The sequence below is a fragment of the Beauveria bassiana genome (assembly GCF_000280675.1).
Source record: "Beauveria bassiana ARSEF 2860 unplaced genomic scaffold BBA_S00021, whole genome shotgun sequence".
NCBI classification, from domain to species: domain Eukaryota; kingdom Fungi; phylum Ascomycota; class Sordariomycetes; order Hypocreales; family Cordycipitaceae; genus Beauveria; species Beauveria bassiana.
The window spans coordinates 434,148-452,892 of NW_007930856.1; the positions used below are offsets into that span (position 1 = coordinate 434,148).

The 18,745-nt window shown below is 51.9% G+C and overlaps 4 protein-coding genes across 4 annotated transcripts; 2 read left to right on the plus strand and 2 right to left on the minus strand.

The window, feature by feature from the left end:
* Positions 1 to 60: 60 nt before the first annotated feature.
* Positions 61 to 3,630, minus strand: BBA_06934 (uncharacterized protein; the record flags this gene model as incomplete). The annotated part of the gene is made up of 2 exons (XM_008602031.1): positions 61 to 999; positions 1,300 to 3,630. The coding sequence occupies 2 exons, from the start codon at positions 3,628 to 3,630 to the stop codon at positions 61 to 63; spliced, it is 3,270 nt and encodes a 1,089-aa protein (XP_008600253.1).
* A 3,540-nt stretch (positions 3,631 to 7,170) lies between these two features.
* Positions 7,171 to 8,636, plus strand: BBA_06935 (Phosphotransferase family protein; the record flags this gene model as incomplete). The annotated part of the gene is made up of 3 exons (XM_008602032.1): positions 7,171 to 7,447; positions 7,501 to 8,450; positions 8,505 to 8,636. 3 exons carry the CDS (start codon positions 7,171 to 7,173, stop codon positions 8,634 to 8,636), a joined length of 1,359 nt encoding a protein of 452 aa, XP_008600254.1.
* A 549-nt stretch (positions 8,637 to 9,185) lies between these two features.
* On the minus strand, positions 9,186 to 10,856 carry BBA_06936 (zinc transporter 1; the record flags this gene model as incomplete). Its single annotated transcript, XM_008602033.1, has 9 exons — positions 9,186 to 9,281; positions 9,355 to 9,600; positions 9,658 to 9,978; positions 10,067 to 10,191; positions 10,241 to 10,321; positions 10,379 to 10,529; positions 10,580 to 10,624; positions 10,673 to 10,722; positions 10,772 to 10,856. 9 exons carry the CDS (start codon positions 10,854 to 10,856, stop codon positions 9,186 to 9,188), a joined length of 1,200 nt encoding a protein of 399 aa, XP_008600255.1.
* A 1,302-nt stretch (positions 10,857 to 12,158) lies between these two features.
* BBA_06937 (vacuolar membrane-associated protein iml-1) lies at positions 12,159 to 17,786 on the plus strand (the record flags this gene model as incomplete). The annotated part of the gene is made up of 1 exon (XM_008602034.1): positions 12,159 to 17,786. One exon carries the CDS (start codon positions 12,159 to 12,161, stop codon positions 17,784 to 17,786), a length of 5,628 nt encoding a protein of 1,875 aa, XP_008600256.1.
* Between the last annotated feature and the right edge of the window lie 959 nt (positions 17,787 to 18,745).

An 18,745-nucleotide genomic window follows, 5' to 3' on the forward strand; every position in this document is an offset into this window, starting at 1 on the left:
GGGTAAGTCGCAAGGAGGAATCGCTGCGTGGTGTAGGGAAGATTGGAGATGTAGCAATTGCTACTGTATATCGAGGTTCGACATCCACGCTCTGACTGCATCGCGTAAGAGATTAGGCCGATTTTTCGAGTTTGTGCCGATGGCATCTTCATCTCGCTGGTCGAGGACATCTCGAATTATGTCTTCCAGCGCGGAGAGCATCACGGTCTTGCATTGCACGCGAGGTACCTCGATAGAAGGATTCGCCATCTCTGTCGTCTCCGAGAGCGAGTCGGGAGTGATGTCAGCGCTGTTGCCAATATTACCCGTCACTCGCATAGGCATAGTCGAGCCTGAATCCATGGTGCTTTCAGAGTTGGCGCTGACGACCTTGTCAACTGCCTCAACCAGAGACTTGTCAGCATCCGCAATTACTTCTTCGACCCATTCCTCGTTGAGTTGGGTTTCGTAAGGCAGAACGGAAGGTGTATGAGCGCTGACTGGCTGCGAAGACAAATCGGAACCTGGCCGTGTCTTTACTAGCCTGCGATACACGATGCGAGAGACAGTGTCCGTAGTAGTGTCGGCAATGACGGTGGAGCTTATGTCCACCCAGCGTTCTCCCGTTCCATGCCTCTGAGACGGAAGTGGTGCTGGGGTCGGCTCGGCTCGCATCGCAGCCTTGACCTTCTCGAGGAGGTTGTCTTGTGGAGGGATGGCTTGCAGTGAGAAATCAGGATGAAAGCGACTGAGCCAACCCGCAGCATTCAAAGGCGTGTCACCATCGATAGTAATCCGTGCCGACTGCTCAAAGAAGTCCAAGTTGCTGGGTAGTCCCGGGGTAGATAAATACCCGCTGCTTGAGGGTGAGCTGATAGCAGACTCAAACGATGCAATATAATCGGGGAAGGGTACATCGACATCGATAATCCCATCTTCGGGGTTGATCGAGGTCTTCACTGGGGATTCAAACACACCAGTAGGGTCTGGAGTACGATCTGCCTGTGAAAAGGATGCCCGCTGTCTCATGTTGGCAGTACTTTGCCTTGTCATCGTTGGCGGCGCATCTACAGACGCACGCGGAGAGGGTGCTCTCGGCAGGTCGCTGGTCTCTTCAAGCACCACAGACTCTTGTACCATTTCGGCCAACCTATCAGTTTTTGAGAAGGAAGGTTTTATAGGCGACCGAACCTCGCTTGTTTGGCTTGCAGTATTACTGTCGAGGGAATCCCTTCGTCGTGCCGTCCAGAAGCCCCCTATGAGATTTCCCCACTTCAATCCAGAGCTAGGGGGGCGAGACGTCGTCGTGCATACACTTACGTTGCTCTCGCCTCGCTTGAGTGATCGCTTCAGGTCGTCAGCCGCAAAGCTGCTGCTGCTTCCTGGTCGATGGCGCAAGTGACTTTCGCCCCGCTGAAAACCCGTAAAGTGCGGCATAGTCGGCTCTTGTGTGATGGTTGCGGTCGTGGCAGCACTGCTTTTTCTAGTGCCTAAATCGCTACCGGCCATTGGCAGATTGGTGGTACGAATCGACGCAGCATCAGATGCGCGTCTCTGGTGATTCCTATCCATGCCAAACTGCGCAAACTGGGGAACGACGGCTGAGTTTCTTGCGCTTTGACTTCCCACGCGTGAATGCGATGCTCGTCTCAGCCCAGTTCGGCGGTTAATCTTACGTCGAAGAGACTCTTCTCGCAGTACAGGAACCACAAAGGTTGGGGGAGAATTTGAGAGCGGACCTAAAGAGGTGGATGTACTCGCGCGGTGCACCCGCGGTGCATTCATCTGCTGATTTGCGGGCAAAAAGCCAGCAAGAAGGAATATCAATCTTCGTGCCGCCATTTTGTCATCAGAAACGACAATTGTTCTTGCAGGTAGAGACATGTCCTCTTCATGTTTGTGGCGTGCTTGGAGGGCCGCCTTCCTTCGGTGAGAGGGGCTAGAGAGAGCGGAGAGCCAGTCGACATGAGTAGCAAGGAATCCAGTCAAAACATTGTAGAGAAACGGTCCCTTGTTGAGTGACGATGCCCACTTGACTGTCCAGATAGCCTCATCGCGCCAGATGCCCCATCGTCCTTGACCAGTAAAGACACGCGCAGCACCTAACCCCGTGACAATTCGGCTTCTCGCAAGTCCAACTTCCAAAGCAATGTCGATATCGCCTGCAAGGCAATTGGGCAAGAGAGACACCAATTTTGTGGTGCTCTTGATAGCTTTGACTCTCGGAGTCTCAACACTGCGTCTGTCATTTGTGGTTGTATTTTTAGAAGGATGACTTTGAAGTGCTATCTTGGGAGTTTGTTGCCCGGGAGATGCAGAATCAGCATGCTTGAGTAATTGATGTATCCTCGTGGCGGAAACAGATTGAAGGTGCGTCAGTGTTCTCATGATTATGTCCCAGTGTTGAGTCAATGAGTCGATCCTGTCTTCGACATCGAGCGCAAAGGGTGATTCATTTGGGTCCGTAGGCATACCAGAGCCGAACATGTTCCAGCCACTACCCCCAGCGCGCACAGAATTGTACGAAGATGAATAAACCTCTTGTTCATTGTACGAACCAGACTCGCGGAAAATTGACTTTGGAGGTACGGCTGAAGAAAGTCGCGACGTGGAAGACGGGAGCTGGATAACGAGAACAACGGCATACATGGGAGTGCGCCGTTGCTTAGGTTGCTTCTTCTTCTTGCGTGTAGCGGCTTCGTCGATTGTAGATGGAAAAGGAAAACCCACATTCTCATCTGCAAATCGAGTTTGCGTCGTAACAGTGGGCTCGACTTCTTCACTTGCCAAGTTAACAGGAAAAAGACGAGTGATCAGGACCTTTTTACGATCACTTTGGCGAGGTGTGGCGCTCGCTGTGGGAGGCATTGAGCTAAAAGTAGGGGAAATGGCCTGAGAAGAGAATGACTGCGAGAGCTTGCTTGAGCGCATGCTCGAGCGACCGATAGAGCTGCGACCATCTCCAATCACGGAGGCGGTGTCGTTCGTGCGGACATCACTGGGAACGACATGTACTTTCGTGGATGTGCCCTTGTAGGCCATGAGTTCAGAGTTGCCGAAGATGCAGCTTGAGAAAGTGGCCAGTTCTTCGCGATATTCACGATAGGCTCTTTGGGCGTCCGTCTCAGCCTGGCTCTGATTGCGCCCGTGTATGGAGCCCCGTCGATCAAAAGCGCCCTGGCGAAACTGTGTTTGAGTGCTCTCGGTGTGAGTCGAGACTGGTCGCGACTGGCTAAAACTACCCTTGCGAGGAGACAGGGGATTTCTTCGACTCTCGTTGGTGGCGGCCGTGCGGTCGACCTCGGCAACAGGATGGCTGTCAAATAAAAGGGATGCAGAGGTTGCTCCGAGATTATCTTGCATTATCAGGACGCGAACGTCGCGAACGTCGAGGTCAATTTCGTCATTGAAGTCAAAGGCACTCGCAGAGGCAGCAGTTGGTGTAGGAGGCGCCGTAGAAAACGGAAAGACTTGGTCATTGCGATGTTGGTAAAGAGCTTGTGCGTCGGGAAAGAGAAGATTGCGTGTGTGAATGTCTTCTTGTACAGAGTCAAGAGAAAGCAGAGGACGCGGGCTACCATTTGGCGCTTGGTCATGTGTATTGGCCGCGCCACTGCCGCCGGTGCCGAGATTTAGCAGCCGACCGATCATGTTGTTTGATTGCGACGACAAGACACAAGTCGCGTTGGGAAGTCTCTCCTTTTAGTGTAGGTTAATGAACTGCCGTCCATTATCGGAAAACGTATTGATGTGTTGCTGAAGTGGACGCATAGTCGAAGACGGGGATTGTTCGCTCTCAAATAGTGCAGCGTCGATGGGCGCGGTCGTGGAAATGTCGCGGAGAGGCCCAGTTTGGTTCGCTGTAGAGTAGGGCGCGACTGTTCCGCTTATAAAGATGCGACAAGAATGAAAGAGTGCAAAGGGTGGCAGACAAAGGCGCACAGAGATCCGGTGAGGCGGGAGCGCAGAAGTGAGTCGGTCAGAGTTGTCGTGGTTCTCGAGGGATGCACATGCCCGGGCGGATTGCCGGAAGGGAGTCGTAGCGGCAAATGTGTGGTACTTTTTCTGGTGTCAGAATGGTTCGGCTCGTCGGGGTATGTGGGAGCAGGGCGCACATATGGCGCGCGACGTGCGAAAGGAAGGCTGCGACAAGAAAGACGCCGGCTGCAGAGGCGGTGATGGAGGCAAAGAACAGAGAGAGAGAACCGGGCGGAGGCGATTGGGATCAGTGGCCCAACCGGTAACTTTGGCGGTGGTGTGGATGGGTGGCCGAGACTTGACGACCCAGGAAGCTGGGACGAGGTACTGATTCAACAGCGGCGGCGCCAATATACCCAGTACTTGTAGAGTGGGCGACGGCGAAAGGGTGGTTCGGGCAAAGCCAAACAACCCACCTCGGACCCAGCCAGGTATTTTGTCGCTTGGTCGCTCGCTGGTGGCGCTGCAATTAGCTCTGGTAGGGATTAGCGCCCTGGACAATTTGATCCCTGGACTCGCCGTCGAAAAGTCTCGCCCACACAAACTTGGCTGGATGTGGTGCTAGCTTGGGCTTGTGGTAGCGGCCGTCTTGTTCAAGCTCCAGAAGATGGCGGGACGAAGGGTTCACAAGCTCAGTAAGGAATGTCGGGTGTCACTAGCGACTACTGGTGCTGTCAAAGCTTGGTTAGTCTGCGAAACTGGTCAAAGAGTACCAGTACGGATTAAAGGAAGGACATACAGTCACAGATTCCCCCAAATGACCTTTTGTGAGCGGCAGGCTGGCGAGCCGGCAAGAAAGCTGGTGGTCTTGTAAGCAAAGGATGGGAATAATCTGGCAACTGGCTTATCGGCCATGCGTGCTGCTGATCATCCGCATTGTTCTCAGGAGGTAATTTGATCTACAACAAGACGGCGGCCGCGGGACGGGACAAGTTGAGGCCTCACGGCGGTTCGCCACGGCAAAATGACAACAAACGGACGGAGGTGGTGGTAGTTGCCAGCTGGCAGGCGAAGAGGCAAGCAGCCTTTGTTCTACTGGTAACTAACTACCTACGCTACAGTCTACAGAGGAAATATCCGTACCTACCTACCTTACGGAGTAATAGTTGCCAGCTTGTCCAACTCCACACCATGCAAACAGTCGTTTTACCTATAACATCATTAATTACTCAATTATTGCATAGCTAGTCTATCGGCAGACCTTGACCAACATTGCTCGTCCGTTGTTGCTTGCATAGGTATGCATCGGGCTGCATCTTTCAACGTGGCCCAGCCGCTAACTACAGCATACCTGCAAAGAAGCTCGCCGCCCTCATCATCCAGGTCGTTCATTGCTCCTCAACTATCAAGCACTACGGAGTACCCCATCACAAGTGACGCATCATGGGCCATGGCCTTGCCCACGCCCATTAATGCAAGTCGCAGGCAGATCCATGCTCCCGCTTCAATCCCGGAACCCAAAATGGCGCCATGTCTGGGGAGCAAGGCATGGCTTCTTCTTCATCGCTTCGACCAAAGTATCCCCAGATACTCTGACTTGGGCAAAAGGTCGAAATTGCGGTGAATGACGCATGTTTCCCCAGAGACGGCCAGCAATAGTCGACACACGACACGGCTCGACGACATCCAACCAACCCATGCAGTTAGCTGGAGTGTCTGTCAGCATTTCCCCGTTGGTGCCCAATCGAATGGTACGCGTTAATGAGCGCCCCGCCACCTTTTGAAGCAAATGTTCCACTATGCGGCACAAGTTACAACCACACAACTCTTGCTCCCCTCCCCAATCCCCGCCGAGCCCTCGAGCCTTGTCCAACTTTCTTGCATGGATGGATGCCAATACCAGGTTGTCACGCAAGCGGCAAGGCCTGCCACGCGCCGATGATGTGGGCGACATATTGACGGGGATCATGGGTCAGCTGGCTGATAAATAAGTCGCGAAGCTGGGATGCTTGTATCGTTGTTCCTGGAAGTGCTTTCGCATAGAATACGATACGCGCCTCGCTCAGGCCGTCTTTGGCTGACCGCTCGCTCACCCTGATTTCTTTTATCGAAGCGACTTCTTTCAATTCCACACGACCGGTCAGCCTCCGGCCGCTATGGGTGGCAGCGCCGGTCTATACAGGTACCTGTGTAATTTATTGTACCTAGACTCAGTACAGAACTAGTTATAGTGCTCGCGTTAGCGTCCTCGCCGGCCCAAGCCCGATCCTTCCTAAAGCTTGGCTTTTATTGCTGTGCTTGACAAGAACGCCTGAAGTAGTGATTCATGCAGAGATTCCTGCAGTTCAGTATGATGCATGGATGTGCGCTCAGATCTCTACTCCGTCACAGAGCAGAGACACAAAGCAGAGCTTCGGGGTAGCGTGATCAGTCAATAAGCAAGGTCTAATAAGACCAGCTCCCAGCAGCTACCAGCATAGTGACTCGGATAATAAAACGCTTTCATCACGGAGTACATCCGAGCAATAGCAGTAGTTTTATTTATCTATGATGAGACGTATAATGGCAATACGGCCCATCAATATCAGCGGCTTGCTGCGTGAATCTGGCAGGGTAACTCCGCCGTAACCTGTATGTATTGCTCGTCCATAGCAGACACTGGTCAATATTAGATCTTGATTTTCAGCGCGCTGAATGGTTTACCGCCATTGGCAGGCAGATCCTATTTCGTCCTTTGTAACCTGACAGCTGGAATAAGAGTGGGTAAACAAAAAACCGCCGCCGCCTTCCCACACATGCCCCATCATTCCCCAACGACGCGAAGAGACTCGATTTCAGTCTATACGTATAGTTAGGCGAGCCATGACTATAGGGGTCAATGAAAATGAGCATAATGTAGTGATACACATTTTTCATACACCCACCTTCCTAGATGGGTGCTGTGATAGGTTGCGACTACCTGACTAACACCTTTAACTTTAATAATTCTTCATCACGATAAGAAAGTAATCAATTTATAACTTGGAATCTAAGATGAAGAATAATCTATGTTTCTTTGACTTTTTTTTTTACCTCTCGATTTAAATACATGAATAAGGGATAGAAATGCGACTGGTCCGCTATTTCGGCTGGGTGGCGCTACATAAACCCGTCGTTCAGCCAGTTCGTAAACCTTTGTTGGGCAGCATGCGGGCGCTTAACAACAGAAGCTACTCGACGGTCGCTTGGCACCAACCGTGGTAAATTTGACACGCTGACATCGAAAAAGCAAGCATGAGCGACTTTGACTTGACATCGAGCAACGGCGAAGCCTTAGAAAATAACGGGAACAGTGCGGATAGTCATCAAAACAACAACTCTGACACGAGCAAGGAGCTGCCCCCGGCCCCCCGCATTGGCGTTGAGGACGCTGACGTAGGCAAGCCGGCCAACGCCAAAGAACCAGTGCCAAAGCATGAGACTCTACAAGAGGTAATAGACCGGAAACGCAGAGAGAAAGGATTGCCGCCTGTTCCCAGAATACCAAACAGAGAAGGAGAAATCGAAGAAGGTTTGACGCATTGTTGATTAGAGGTCGTCTCTCAGCCTCGCTAACATCCGCAGGCCATAAGCTCCTGCACTCTGGCTTGGCAAGATATGTCGTCCTACGACCAGACAATGTCGTCGTCAAATTGGGGTCATACTTGAACCTTGATGAGGTCGATGCGATGAACTTTGCCAGAAGCGTAGGCATTCCCGTCCCAGAGGTCCTCGGCTGGGGAGAGCAGAGGAATGCGGAGGGGCATTATGAGCATTACATTGAGATGGAGTACGTAGAAGGAGCCACGCTGGAAAAAGCATGGCCTGATTTGTCCGATGAGACGAGGCTCGATATTGCCCATCAGCGTCGAGAAATTCTCAGAAAAATGCGTGCGATACCCCCTCCGGAGAACTATATCGGCAGCTACAACAGCGACAGAATCGTTGACGCCCGAGGCATGTCCACGTTTGTCCGTCCGGCGTGCCAAAATGAGGAGGAGTTCAATGCATTCCTCACAGCGGAAAAGGGCATGGCCAAGTCGGTCAAGGAAGCCTACAGAACTAGCATAGGCAAGCACAAGATCGTCTTTACACACAGCGACATCGCGCCGAGGAACATTATGGTGCGGGATGACCGCATCGTTGCCATCATCGACTGGGAGGGCGCCGGTTGGTACCCCGAGTACTGGGAGTATGTCAAGTTGATGCACTTTCTTGATCGGTGCCCTGGTTGGAAAGGTCTCGTCGACGAAATCTTTCCAGAGAGTTACGCTTTTGAGCTCTTGTATACACTGGTCTCCGATGTTACCAAGACAACTGGGATAATGATCCTTACGAGTCCAAGAAGGGGCGAAATCAACAACTGCCCAAAAGAGCTCCGCCAGGACGAGCACTACAAGCGCGATGAAATAACTATCGGGTGCATACTCAATCTGCAGGATCAAGAAAAACGGGACAGAGTTGCTGAAGTGAACAACAGCCTTGAGTGCGCAATAGCTTCCGCGTCAGTGCTCACTCATCGGAAGCTTCCCATGGTAATCCCAACCATACCATCATAGGCGTTGTAGTACTCATCGTGATTGATGTAGTTCTCGTTCTTCAAGGCTAGGAGCCCCTTTTCACACCATTGCACACAGTTGGAGTCGCCGTCGTTAAGGACAGCCACGCTATCCATCAGGCGGTTCATGCCCTCCAAGGTGATGGTCATCTGCTTCACGTGAAGCCTGCCACCAATGTTGACGCTGTTTTCTGGTAATCGGCTCGCTTTCCCAATTTGAAGCGCCCACTTTCGCAGTTGATGTGGAAGGTGTAGCCGGTGTTCTTGGCGGGGACGTTAAAAAATAAGATCTCGAAATGTGACCGCAGCGCAAAGACCCTGATCAGCCTCACCACTTACTCAGTCACAGTACAGTATCATTATATACCTCGTACAACCTGAGTCCATCACAAGCTGCCCCACCACATGCTGGCCACTTCGGCTATTTTGCTTGCTTTTGCAAGCGTTTTTGGGTGACACGAATAGTCTCATGACGCCTACTCCATGCATGCACTTCACTTCAATATTTGGGGCGTGTACCATCGTGGACCGCTTCTCAGGCAATATTTTAGTATATTGGCCACGTTCAGTTTGCCCCCAAAAAAGCCTCATCTGCCCCTGCACATGCCACTTACACGACCCTCGAAGCGTCCCAATATCCCCACTACACGGTTTTGCAGACACACGACCCCATCTAGGTTATCATTCAAAATCTAAATAGTGTTTCTCCGTTTTAATACGTCGTTGAAAATTTTCTGACCTCGTCACGCCTATACAGAGTCTCGAGAAGCGCCACGTGTTCGAATCCGCCTCCTGAAGCGGCCAGAATCTGCTCATCGACAGCATCTCTTTTCACTGCAGATACTGTTGCACAGTAGCTGACAGCGTCTGACTTCCCTCACATTGGCTGGAGGCCTCTCCGATCCCCCTACTGGGCTTTCCACAGTCGGCCTGGGGGGTGGTGTAGTCTCGGGTTGCAGTGTCACGGAGTGTATGCCGTACGCATGGAAGCACTCCAAAATGGTCTTGGCGGTGACAAGCCACTTTCCACTGAAGCCATTGTTTACCACAATGTGTGCCGATGCAATCGACTTTCTTTGGTCGAGCTTCCATATGTGCAGCTCATGGACAGAGTCAACGCCGGGTATCTACATGCATGTGTATTAGTAGGATTCCTCGACGTTGTGTGGTAGCAAAAGCCTGACCATTTCGATATCCTCCTTGATATCCTTGATGTCGATCTCCTCGGGCGCAGTCTGCATCAAAATACGCCCAGCTTTCTTGGTCAACGGTATCGCAGTGAAAAATATCATAATGGCGATGAAAACTCCAATGGCTGGATCGGCGTAGTACTTCTTTTCTCCTTCCACTCTCCAAATAATCAACGCCGAAATTATGACGCCAACATTGTTTATCGCGTCGCCAACAACATGAAGGAATGCGCCCATCATGCCGAGGTCTCTGTGGCTGTGCGCCGCAGCAGCCATTTGGACACTGTGCTTGTGTTCCACATGACTAGTAATTGACTATTTCCAAAATGTTAATATGATGCTTTCAGTTTCCGAAAAAAGTAACACTTGCGCTCAATTCCGAGCCCTTATCACTGTCGCCGACAGGAACGTTGGACTCGATAGCCTCTTCAGATACCTGTGTCTGGGGTTCTTTATCATTGTGATGGCTGTGGCTGTGGCTGTGTACATTTTCGGGATTGTGTCCGTGGCCATGGTCGTGATCGTGCTCTGTCTAACGATTAACAGCGCTCTACTAGGAAAAGGAGTTTTCACAAACCGTGCAAAAATGACATTACTAGCACATTCAGTGCGAGCCCAACAGATCCAATGATGAGGACAAGTTTTGGATCCTCGATTGCTGTCAGACTATTAGAAAATCTTCATCAACATGAGCAAGGAAGTGAGGAAAGCTGACGGGAGATGTTGATGAACCGCTCGATGGCTTGAACCAGAATGCTGATTCCGAGTGCTAGCAGAAACACGCCGTTGAAAAAGGCACCCAAGAGGGTAGCTCGTTGCCACCCAAATGTATAGCCTGGCGGCGCCGGAGTTGAGCCTTCAGACACCTAGGCATATGTGAGAACAGACGTTTCGCGCAGACGGGTACTTTGCCTACCTGTAGGGCTGCTAAAGCCACAACGAAGCCTAGCAGATCGCTCAGCTACACAAGGGTCAGAATGTGTTTCGAACTTGTTGCCATATTGCTCACATAATGGAAGGCATCAGCAATCAGCGCAAGAGAATGCGTGTAAAAGCCAGCTGCCGAGGTCAGCTGTCAGGTCGCCCTAGCATCGCTTTCACAACGTACCTGCAATCTCAGCGACGAAAAATGCCAACGAAATTGCAATAGTCGCAACGAGGCGGTTGCGGCGATCGAAGCGAAATCGACCCATGCTGACTGACGACGAGCCTGAGAAGTGGACGGCTCAACTTCAAAAGGCAGGCTTCTATAAGGCGTATCACTTCGAAAGATGTCGCTGTGATTTGAACGAGACGCATTCGTGAAAACTCAAACGTCCAGTGCTAGCTACTGGCACAATACTCTGGCAGTCGCCAGTATATAAGCACTCTGGATTGGACTCTACGCTGTCATCCACTTGACGATCATCCTGTGAAACAGAACACTCACGCTATGATGACCCGATTCCTTTTCCAGTGAGACATGAGTCTGGTGCAGTCTTTACGGATGGTAGACGGTGATTCAGCTTTATGAAGCAAACTCTGCGGATGGAACGTAAAGGGACCGCTAGCCTTGGTAGTGGCAAGTCGGCGATACGGCATTGGATTCGCGAGCAGTCCTTGCATTCTTTCATATACTCAGTTGTCGCAATTTGATGATTCTGTCACTTCAGTACGGTCGTTACTCCCCGATTCCTGATACATCAAGGCTGCGGAACCTGAGCCACTTTCGGGTCCGTTTCAAGACGGTGATGCCGCACGGTGCTAGCCGGTAAATCATCCTCAAGGTGGGTGTTTGCGCTGTCACTGGCGTCGTGGAACACACAAGGTAGTATGGTTTGCAATGGATATGTCCATTTTGCAATGTCACATCAAGACTATTTTGTGTACCAGAGCTTTGGACGGTGATTCCGAAATCGTAAAGTGACATCGCTGATGATGGCTTTGGTGCTACGCTACGGACGAAGCACATGGGCAGAATGCAGCAAGTTGGAAGGACTTGACATCGTTCTGGAATCCAGTTTGGCCAACGTGTCACGAGCTCCGTGCGAGGAGGGCATGGGGGCTGGTGTTCGCGAGGCTAATCTGATTCACTTTTGATGTAATGAAAGCGCCCACGCGCATTTTATGCGATGGCGGGTTGAGTAGCCTGAGCGAACTAAAAAGGGAAGGCGGTGTGGAGCTTTAGCCATTAGAGGTCTGGATTCTGCCGCACCAGTCAATACGACTCATCAACATTCGCATGCCTGGATCAATCAATTCGTTCAGACGCCGTCGCTACGTGCAAGAATATTCATCGCGGGAGCCATGCTTCACCTTTCGCCTCCGTATGTTATTGATGCCGCGTCAGTCGCTAGTCGGTTCCCATGTCCCGCAATGTTGGCGTCGCTCCGTCAGGTCCGCGTAAAGGACGGCCGTGGTCTCATCTGCGCGAACCTATAGCGCCTGGGAATGGTATTGATCGTAAATCTACCGCATCTCCGAGCTCCATTACTAGCACTTCAACGCGATCCACAATGCGAGAGGACAGAACGCGCCGAGTCGAGCGCATTTGCACAGTGGTGGTCGCGGAAGGATATATGCGCGATGAGGTTCTCCTCAATCTCGATGCGGTGCGACCGGAGGTGCGGCCGGGAATGCTGATGGCCATCTCCGCGATCAAATCCGAAACTGCAAAAGCTTCTGGCGGCCACGGTAGCTTGACTAGGCAAACTCAGGACGCCAATGAGGCCTCCAAGGCGGCTGCGGCGCTGGCCAAGGACCGGACCGCGCTTGGTCATCGCTATATTTTCGTCGTCAAGGATATGCCTAGAGAGATGAAAGCGCGTAACCAAGATGCAGAGGTCTGTATTGTTCGCCATATTTCAGATGCTTTCGGGATGAAACGAGGAAGTCAAGTTCTTCTCACTCCTGTTGACGAGCACCATCGCGCAATGGAGGCGTCGCATGTCGAGCTCTGTTTCAAAGACGAATACCTATCACGGGCAGACATGTGGCGCCTGGCCGTAGATGAACTTACAGAGCGCACAGTATACAAGGGGCAATCGATATTGTTCATGGGTACCATCAAAGCCCAAATTACTGCCGTGTTTGTTGAAGGCGAAAGCGTGCATTCTGGTCTCTTTGTTCGCGATACTCGACCCATATTCCGAAGCGAATCCGCCAGATATGTCTTGTTTATACAAATGGCAAGGGAGATGTGGGACTTCGATACCGAGACGTCTGGAGAGATCATGTTCAACCGCGTCGTCAACGGCTTCCTGCCTGCTTTATTCAAGCGCTGGGCTCTGCTAAAGGTCAAGCACCTCGTCAGCATTGTATTGTTTGCGCGCGTGGAATACGACACTGGCCTTGCATCTGATCTGGGCAGCGAAAGCCTTCTGGACGAATACTTTACTGGAGTACAGCCCTTTGGCAACAAGCGACCGTACAAAGACTTTTACCGCGTGGTTGTTAGCGACATGTCCAGCGGCGAATGGACCAAGATTCTATATCAGCTCAAGAGAGAGTTCAACTTCTTTCGCCGAGACATAAGCCTCCACCACCAGAGCGTGCCTCTTTCTGGTGAAACCAAGTCCAGCGGCGAAGGGGATGTAGACGCACTGACGGCTTTGACTCGCATCAAAGCTGAGCCCTCTCTAGCCATTCATGGCAACGTTCTGGAGGCCATCCACCTTGCGTCATCCCAGTATGCCCATGATTACATTGATCGAGATCTCAATAGAACCGGCATCTCGATCGCTGTCATCACGCCAGGCCCAGGCATCTTTGAAGTCGACTATGAAACTTTGCGACGCACAACAGAGGCACTCGTGGGGAACGGCATAGGCATTGATCTGATCTGCCTACCAGGAATGCCTCTTCACTCCGTCCCCCTCTTCAAGTACCCGAATCCTCATTTTTCGGATGAGAGCACGAAACATCGAAACACTCTTTCCAGGTCATTCCATAGCCACAACAGTACTGGAAGCCATCCAACTCCAATCATTGGCAGTTACCAGTCTCAAACCGACTCGTTCTCTCCCACCAAGATATCGCAGAACATGATGAGACACGTTGAGTCACTTGCATCAACGCGGAACGCTGAAGAGTGGAGTTGTGCTCTGCCTCAGTGGCTGCATGTTTCGTTCTGGACGGGTCGCGACGAGTCGTTGGCATATGAGGGTATTGCCCTCTCTGTTTCAACTGCCAAAAGTATGAATGACGACGATTTCGAAATGCGATGCCGAATGTATGGGCTCCAGATGAGAAGCGCGCTAGACACCAACGAGATTGAGACGGCAGCCTTGAGCTCTGATCCTAACTTTCCCACAAAAGCATCACTGTCATCGAAAAAGCGACAAGACTTTGCGTCAGAAAGCCTGTACGTGCCCTGCCGTAAGGCCCAGGAAGCCCTCGGAGACAGTGTGTATGGCTTTCAAAAGTTTGTGCCTGAAAAAATAGCGCGTACTGGAGATTTAACGCTCTGGAAGAAGCTGCAGGCATTTGATGACTCTCGAGCCAAGCTCTCGACACCTAAACGTCGCCCACACCATCACAAGCCAGTCCATGATACAGATGAGGTGTCACGGAAATATCAGGCTGATGACACCGCTTTGCTCGGGACTTCTGTTCCGGATCGAGCAACGCTCCATCCACCGCCGCACCAGACCCCCCGCAAGTTTTCTATGGCTGAGCCAGAGCGTCCATCACCAACAGCCGTTCAAAGGCCTTCTGAGCCTCCCAAGAAGAGCCTCAGCAAGACACCCTCGGCATCATCCTTCACGGCTAGACAGCCTAAACTGATGCGTCATATTAGCCTAGGGCAGCGTGGCTTTGGCATTGCTGCCCCGAAAGCAGCTATAGCGGAACTTAAAGTCGAGACTGTCAATGCATCTCCCGCCTTCTCTTCTGACATACGGAATTCTTCTAATTCTCGACCACTTTCTGACATGAGGCCATCAACACCAGGAAGCATACGAAGCCAGTCGTCAACACTCACAGCTAAGAGAGTCAAGTTAATCAAGTCGGATCTGAACGAGCTAACGTCCGAAACGCCATTACCAACTCCAAGCATTCCGATTGTGCATAAAGAAGGACATACTAAAGATGGTCCGGCCAATAGCACTTTGAAGCAGCCGGCACCCACCTTGACACCATCCAAGTCACGCGATAGATTGCGGGGTGAATCAGAGCTACGCTATTCGAATTTTATTCGTTCCGAAGATGTCCAAAAGATGTACAATAACAAGCTGAGGGCTGGCGTCGCTCCCGGGTTGCAGCTGCAACCCGAACTTCCAGTCACACTATCGCCAACAGCGGCGATCACCCCGTGGCTTACATTGCTAAACCCCTCCAATCCAGAGAAATATCGCATCGACGATGCGATTCTATATAGCCGCTGGCAACATGTGTTTCCGAAGCCCTCCGAAATGAGAACACAAAAGTGGAAGACTCTTTGCTGCCCTGCCTCCGTCCCTTTGACAACGGAATACTTTCCTACAAAGGCACAATTCGATGCTGAGTACCAGCGTCATCCTTATATTGTGGATCAAAACACCGACGACGACAACGAGCCCATGTCGCGCAAAGACTTTATGAAGGAACTGATCAGCCTCCGCTTCTCACAAGGCTTTCAGGTTGTCGTAGGCTCGGCCGTTGCCAAAGCCTTTGGGCAGAAGATTATCAAAATCGCAGACATATTTTCACGAGATCAGACCTTTGACGATGGAAACAGCGTCTTCATGTCAGTGGGAAACACCATTCACCAGCTTTCTTGCGTCAACAGCAGCGAGATTGAAGTCAACATCTTTCTACGAAAGCCAGCGCAGACAGCTGCGGAGTTCTCTACACTGTACAAGCCTGCCGTTCAAACAATACTGGACTCCACATACGAAACGAGATCCATTGAGATGCTCAATCCTAAACCGGAGAGGAACTGGAACACGATTGATTCATACTTGGCAGGGCACCACGAAGAACTTATGGAAAGCTTACGATTCTGGCGAACAAGATACGTGCTCATCCCTCTGAGCATGAGATATTCTGCTTCAACCAAAAATCATCTTGAAGACAACCCCGAGGAGGTCCGCATCGAGGGCATTCAGAGACTGGCTCAGCTGTGGAAGAAGCATCGGTACGTCTCGGCATCAGAACGGAGATTTCAGGGCCCGGCTCGAAGCCGTATTCTGGACCGCAGCCCCTTGAATATCATCTATAAAACCGACGATCCTTCACTAGTCGTTGCAGTGGAGCTTGGCAACCTTCCAACACTTGAAAACGCCGAATATTCTTCGAGCAAGGGAAATCTGATTGTCCGAAAAGATTTGTTCAGACGTTCAAATTTGAACCTGACGGCTTTGGCCGAGGCTCTGCAGCAGCCAATCGAAAACGGCGGTGTTCCTCTACGGAACAGGCGCTGGCATCTCCGCACGCATTACAATTCCTTCATTGGGTCAGACATGACGACGTGGCTCTTGAAGAATTTCGAGGATCTTGAGAACCGCGAAGAGGCGGAAGACTTGGGTAACGCGCTCATGGTTACGACTTCAAAGGACAAGGACAAGGAGCAGAGCAAGGACGAAGACGCTGAAAAGGGCGGTGATGCAAAGAATGAGAAGCCTCGCGGCCTCTTTATGCACGTCGAAAAGAGACATCAATTCCGCGATGGAAACTATTACTACCAGATTGTTCCAGAGTTTGCCAAGGCCCAACCAGGCTGGTTTGGTAGCAGGAAGAAAGATGCTGTATCATCACCAGCCGATAACAGCCGTGACTCGTCGCGGCCTTCTGTTCCTCGTTCTGTTGCCACCACCGAGGAGCCTTCCCTCGGAGCACCTTCTCCAAGCGGCATCCATGTTCCTGGCGCCAACAAAGCCCCAAACTCCAACCTGCCGGTTATACAGCTCAGCAAGGTTTTAAAGTACGACGTGGATCATCGGAAAAGATCATATCGGCCTGAACGCATTGATTTGCATTACGATCGCTTGCACAATCCCGACAATTGCTTCCATATCCGCATCGACTGGATGAATACGACGGCAAAACTCGTCTCGGACTGTGTAGAGGTATGGGAGCGGGAGGCGAGCCAGTACGGTCTGCGTCTTGTGGAACTGCCCATCAAGGAAGCGTGTCGCATTACGGAAGCTAATCCTTTTCGTAAACCACACGAAATCAAGCTCGTCGTCCCACCGCCACAACAGATGCCAGAGACGTACCTCGACCCAAACTCGCTTGGTCCGGTAAGGGTGCATAGTAGACACTTTTACCAGACTGCGATCCTCAAACACTTTGACTTTGTTCTGGACATGGAGGCGGCGTCGAGCTTCCCGAGCAACGTTGAAATTCGCTACTCGTGGGGCAAGCCCGACTTTAAGTACACGCAGTACATTCATCGGACCGGCTTGCTGCTCGCGCAAATCACGGACGAGGGCCAATTTCTGGTGCTGGCCAACAGACTCTACAGCAAGCGAGTATCCTTGGCCAGAGAAAAGGAGCTGCGGGTGCAGTCCAACGTCGAGGTCGCCCCCTTGTCAACCGCGGAAAGGAGCGCACGCCTCTTGTCGCTGGGTGGCTTCGCGTCGTCAATGGCCATGGCAGTGGCTGACCCGACGCCCGTCTCGTCGCCGATTGCGCGTCCCACGTTTGGCCAGTTTTCCCCGGCCTTGGGACCCAGTGACGGTCAATCCCCGGGCCCCTCGCAGCCAAAGCCGGCGCATGCGCACCGCGACAGCAGCAGTCACCCTCAGCGGCCGCTTCACCACTACCACCGCTACCTCCATCCTCTGCAGCAGCTCATGGAACCCGAGGCCATCAAGGACATGCTGGAAGCGTTCTGCAAGGACCCGGAAGCGCTCGAGTCGTTTTACCGCGATATTCTGGAGCGAGGCGAGCGCGTTCCCGGTACCCCCATGACGGCGTCCACCGTGCTGTCGGCGCCGACGCAGGATCAAGTGCCCGAGTCGAGCATTCCTTCGCTTGGCCTGCCGCCGGGCGTGCTGGCTGCGCATCAGGAGCTCTTGAACGGCGCGGATGGCAATAATGGGTCTGCTGGCGGTGGTCTGTCGGCTAGCATTCGCGGGAGTGTTGGCAGCCCAATGTCCATTTTGCGTCGAGGCAGTGTTCAGTATGATGGGCAGGGGCTTGGCTCAAGGAACAATAATTAAATGGTTCGTAGTGGCAAGGGCGGTGTGAATTGAGGCCAGAGTACAGAAGGATGATTCAGTGTACGCTACCTGTTCATAATACTAACGGCCAGCCAGAGTCGCGTGCCCGACTGTCCGTCGGTGGCGCTTCTGTCTCCAACATTCAGAATGCCGCGGCGTCCCCCGCATCCCCAGAAAGCAATTTTGTCCAAGTGACCCCGCGCCGGGTGTGTACAGGTCGGGTAACAACGTATTTATTCTGAGGACGAGCACCGACCTCGCGGGCCTTGCCTGCCTGGGGGCGACGAGAAGAGACAGACTAGTACAATATATATACCAAAACACTTCTCACTGAGGATGTTTATTCACTGGGTCAAACCACTGCACTTGTTCACACGAGTCAGGCCGCTAAGAACCAGTTTCCTCGCCAGTTCTTGGGCTTTTTTGGAGGTGGAATAATGAAAACAGTCACAGGTCCGGGTTTGACTCACCGCACTGGTCGCCTCTGTTTGCCTCTGTTTGCCTCTGTTTGCCTCTATTCGCCTCTATTCGCCTCTATTCGCCTCGCTGTTTGATATGCTTGGAAATGGCAAGAAAAGGGCTTCCTGAATGGCCCACCGAGTTCGCCCATGTTCTCGAGTATGGCTCTTCCCCGAAGCAGTAGTAACAAAGAGACGGCGTATACACCATGCCCCTTTTGGCAGTTAGACTGAGAAAATAGTTTAGTTGCCGAGCTTCAGATTCCACAACACCAACAACTTTCCATCTCCACACATATATGGAGACGATCTCTGGTTGACAATGGACAAGCTTTTTGGGTGAGTCGTGTTTCCTTCTCGCCCCTATGCCTATTTCTAGTATAGAATGAGGGGGGACATAGAAGCTGTGAATAAAGAGAGTGGCGCAAGACCGGTATTATATAAAGAGGACGCTGTGATCTCGTCTCTGACCAGTTCAGCATTTTAGCCGTCAATCAATCA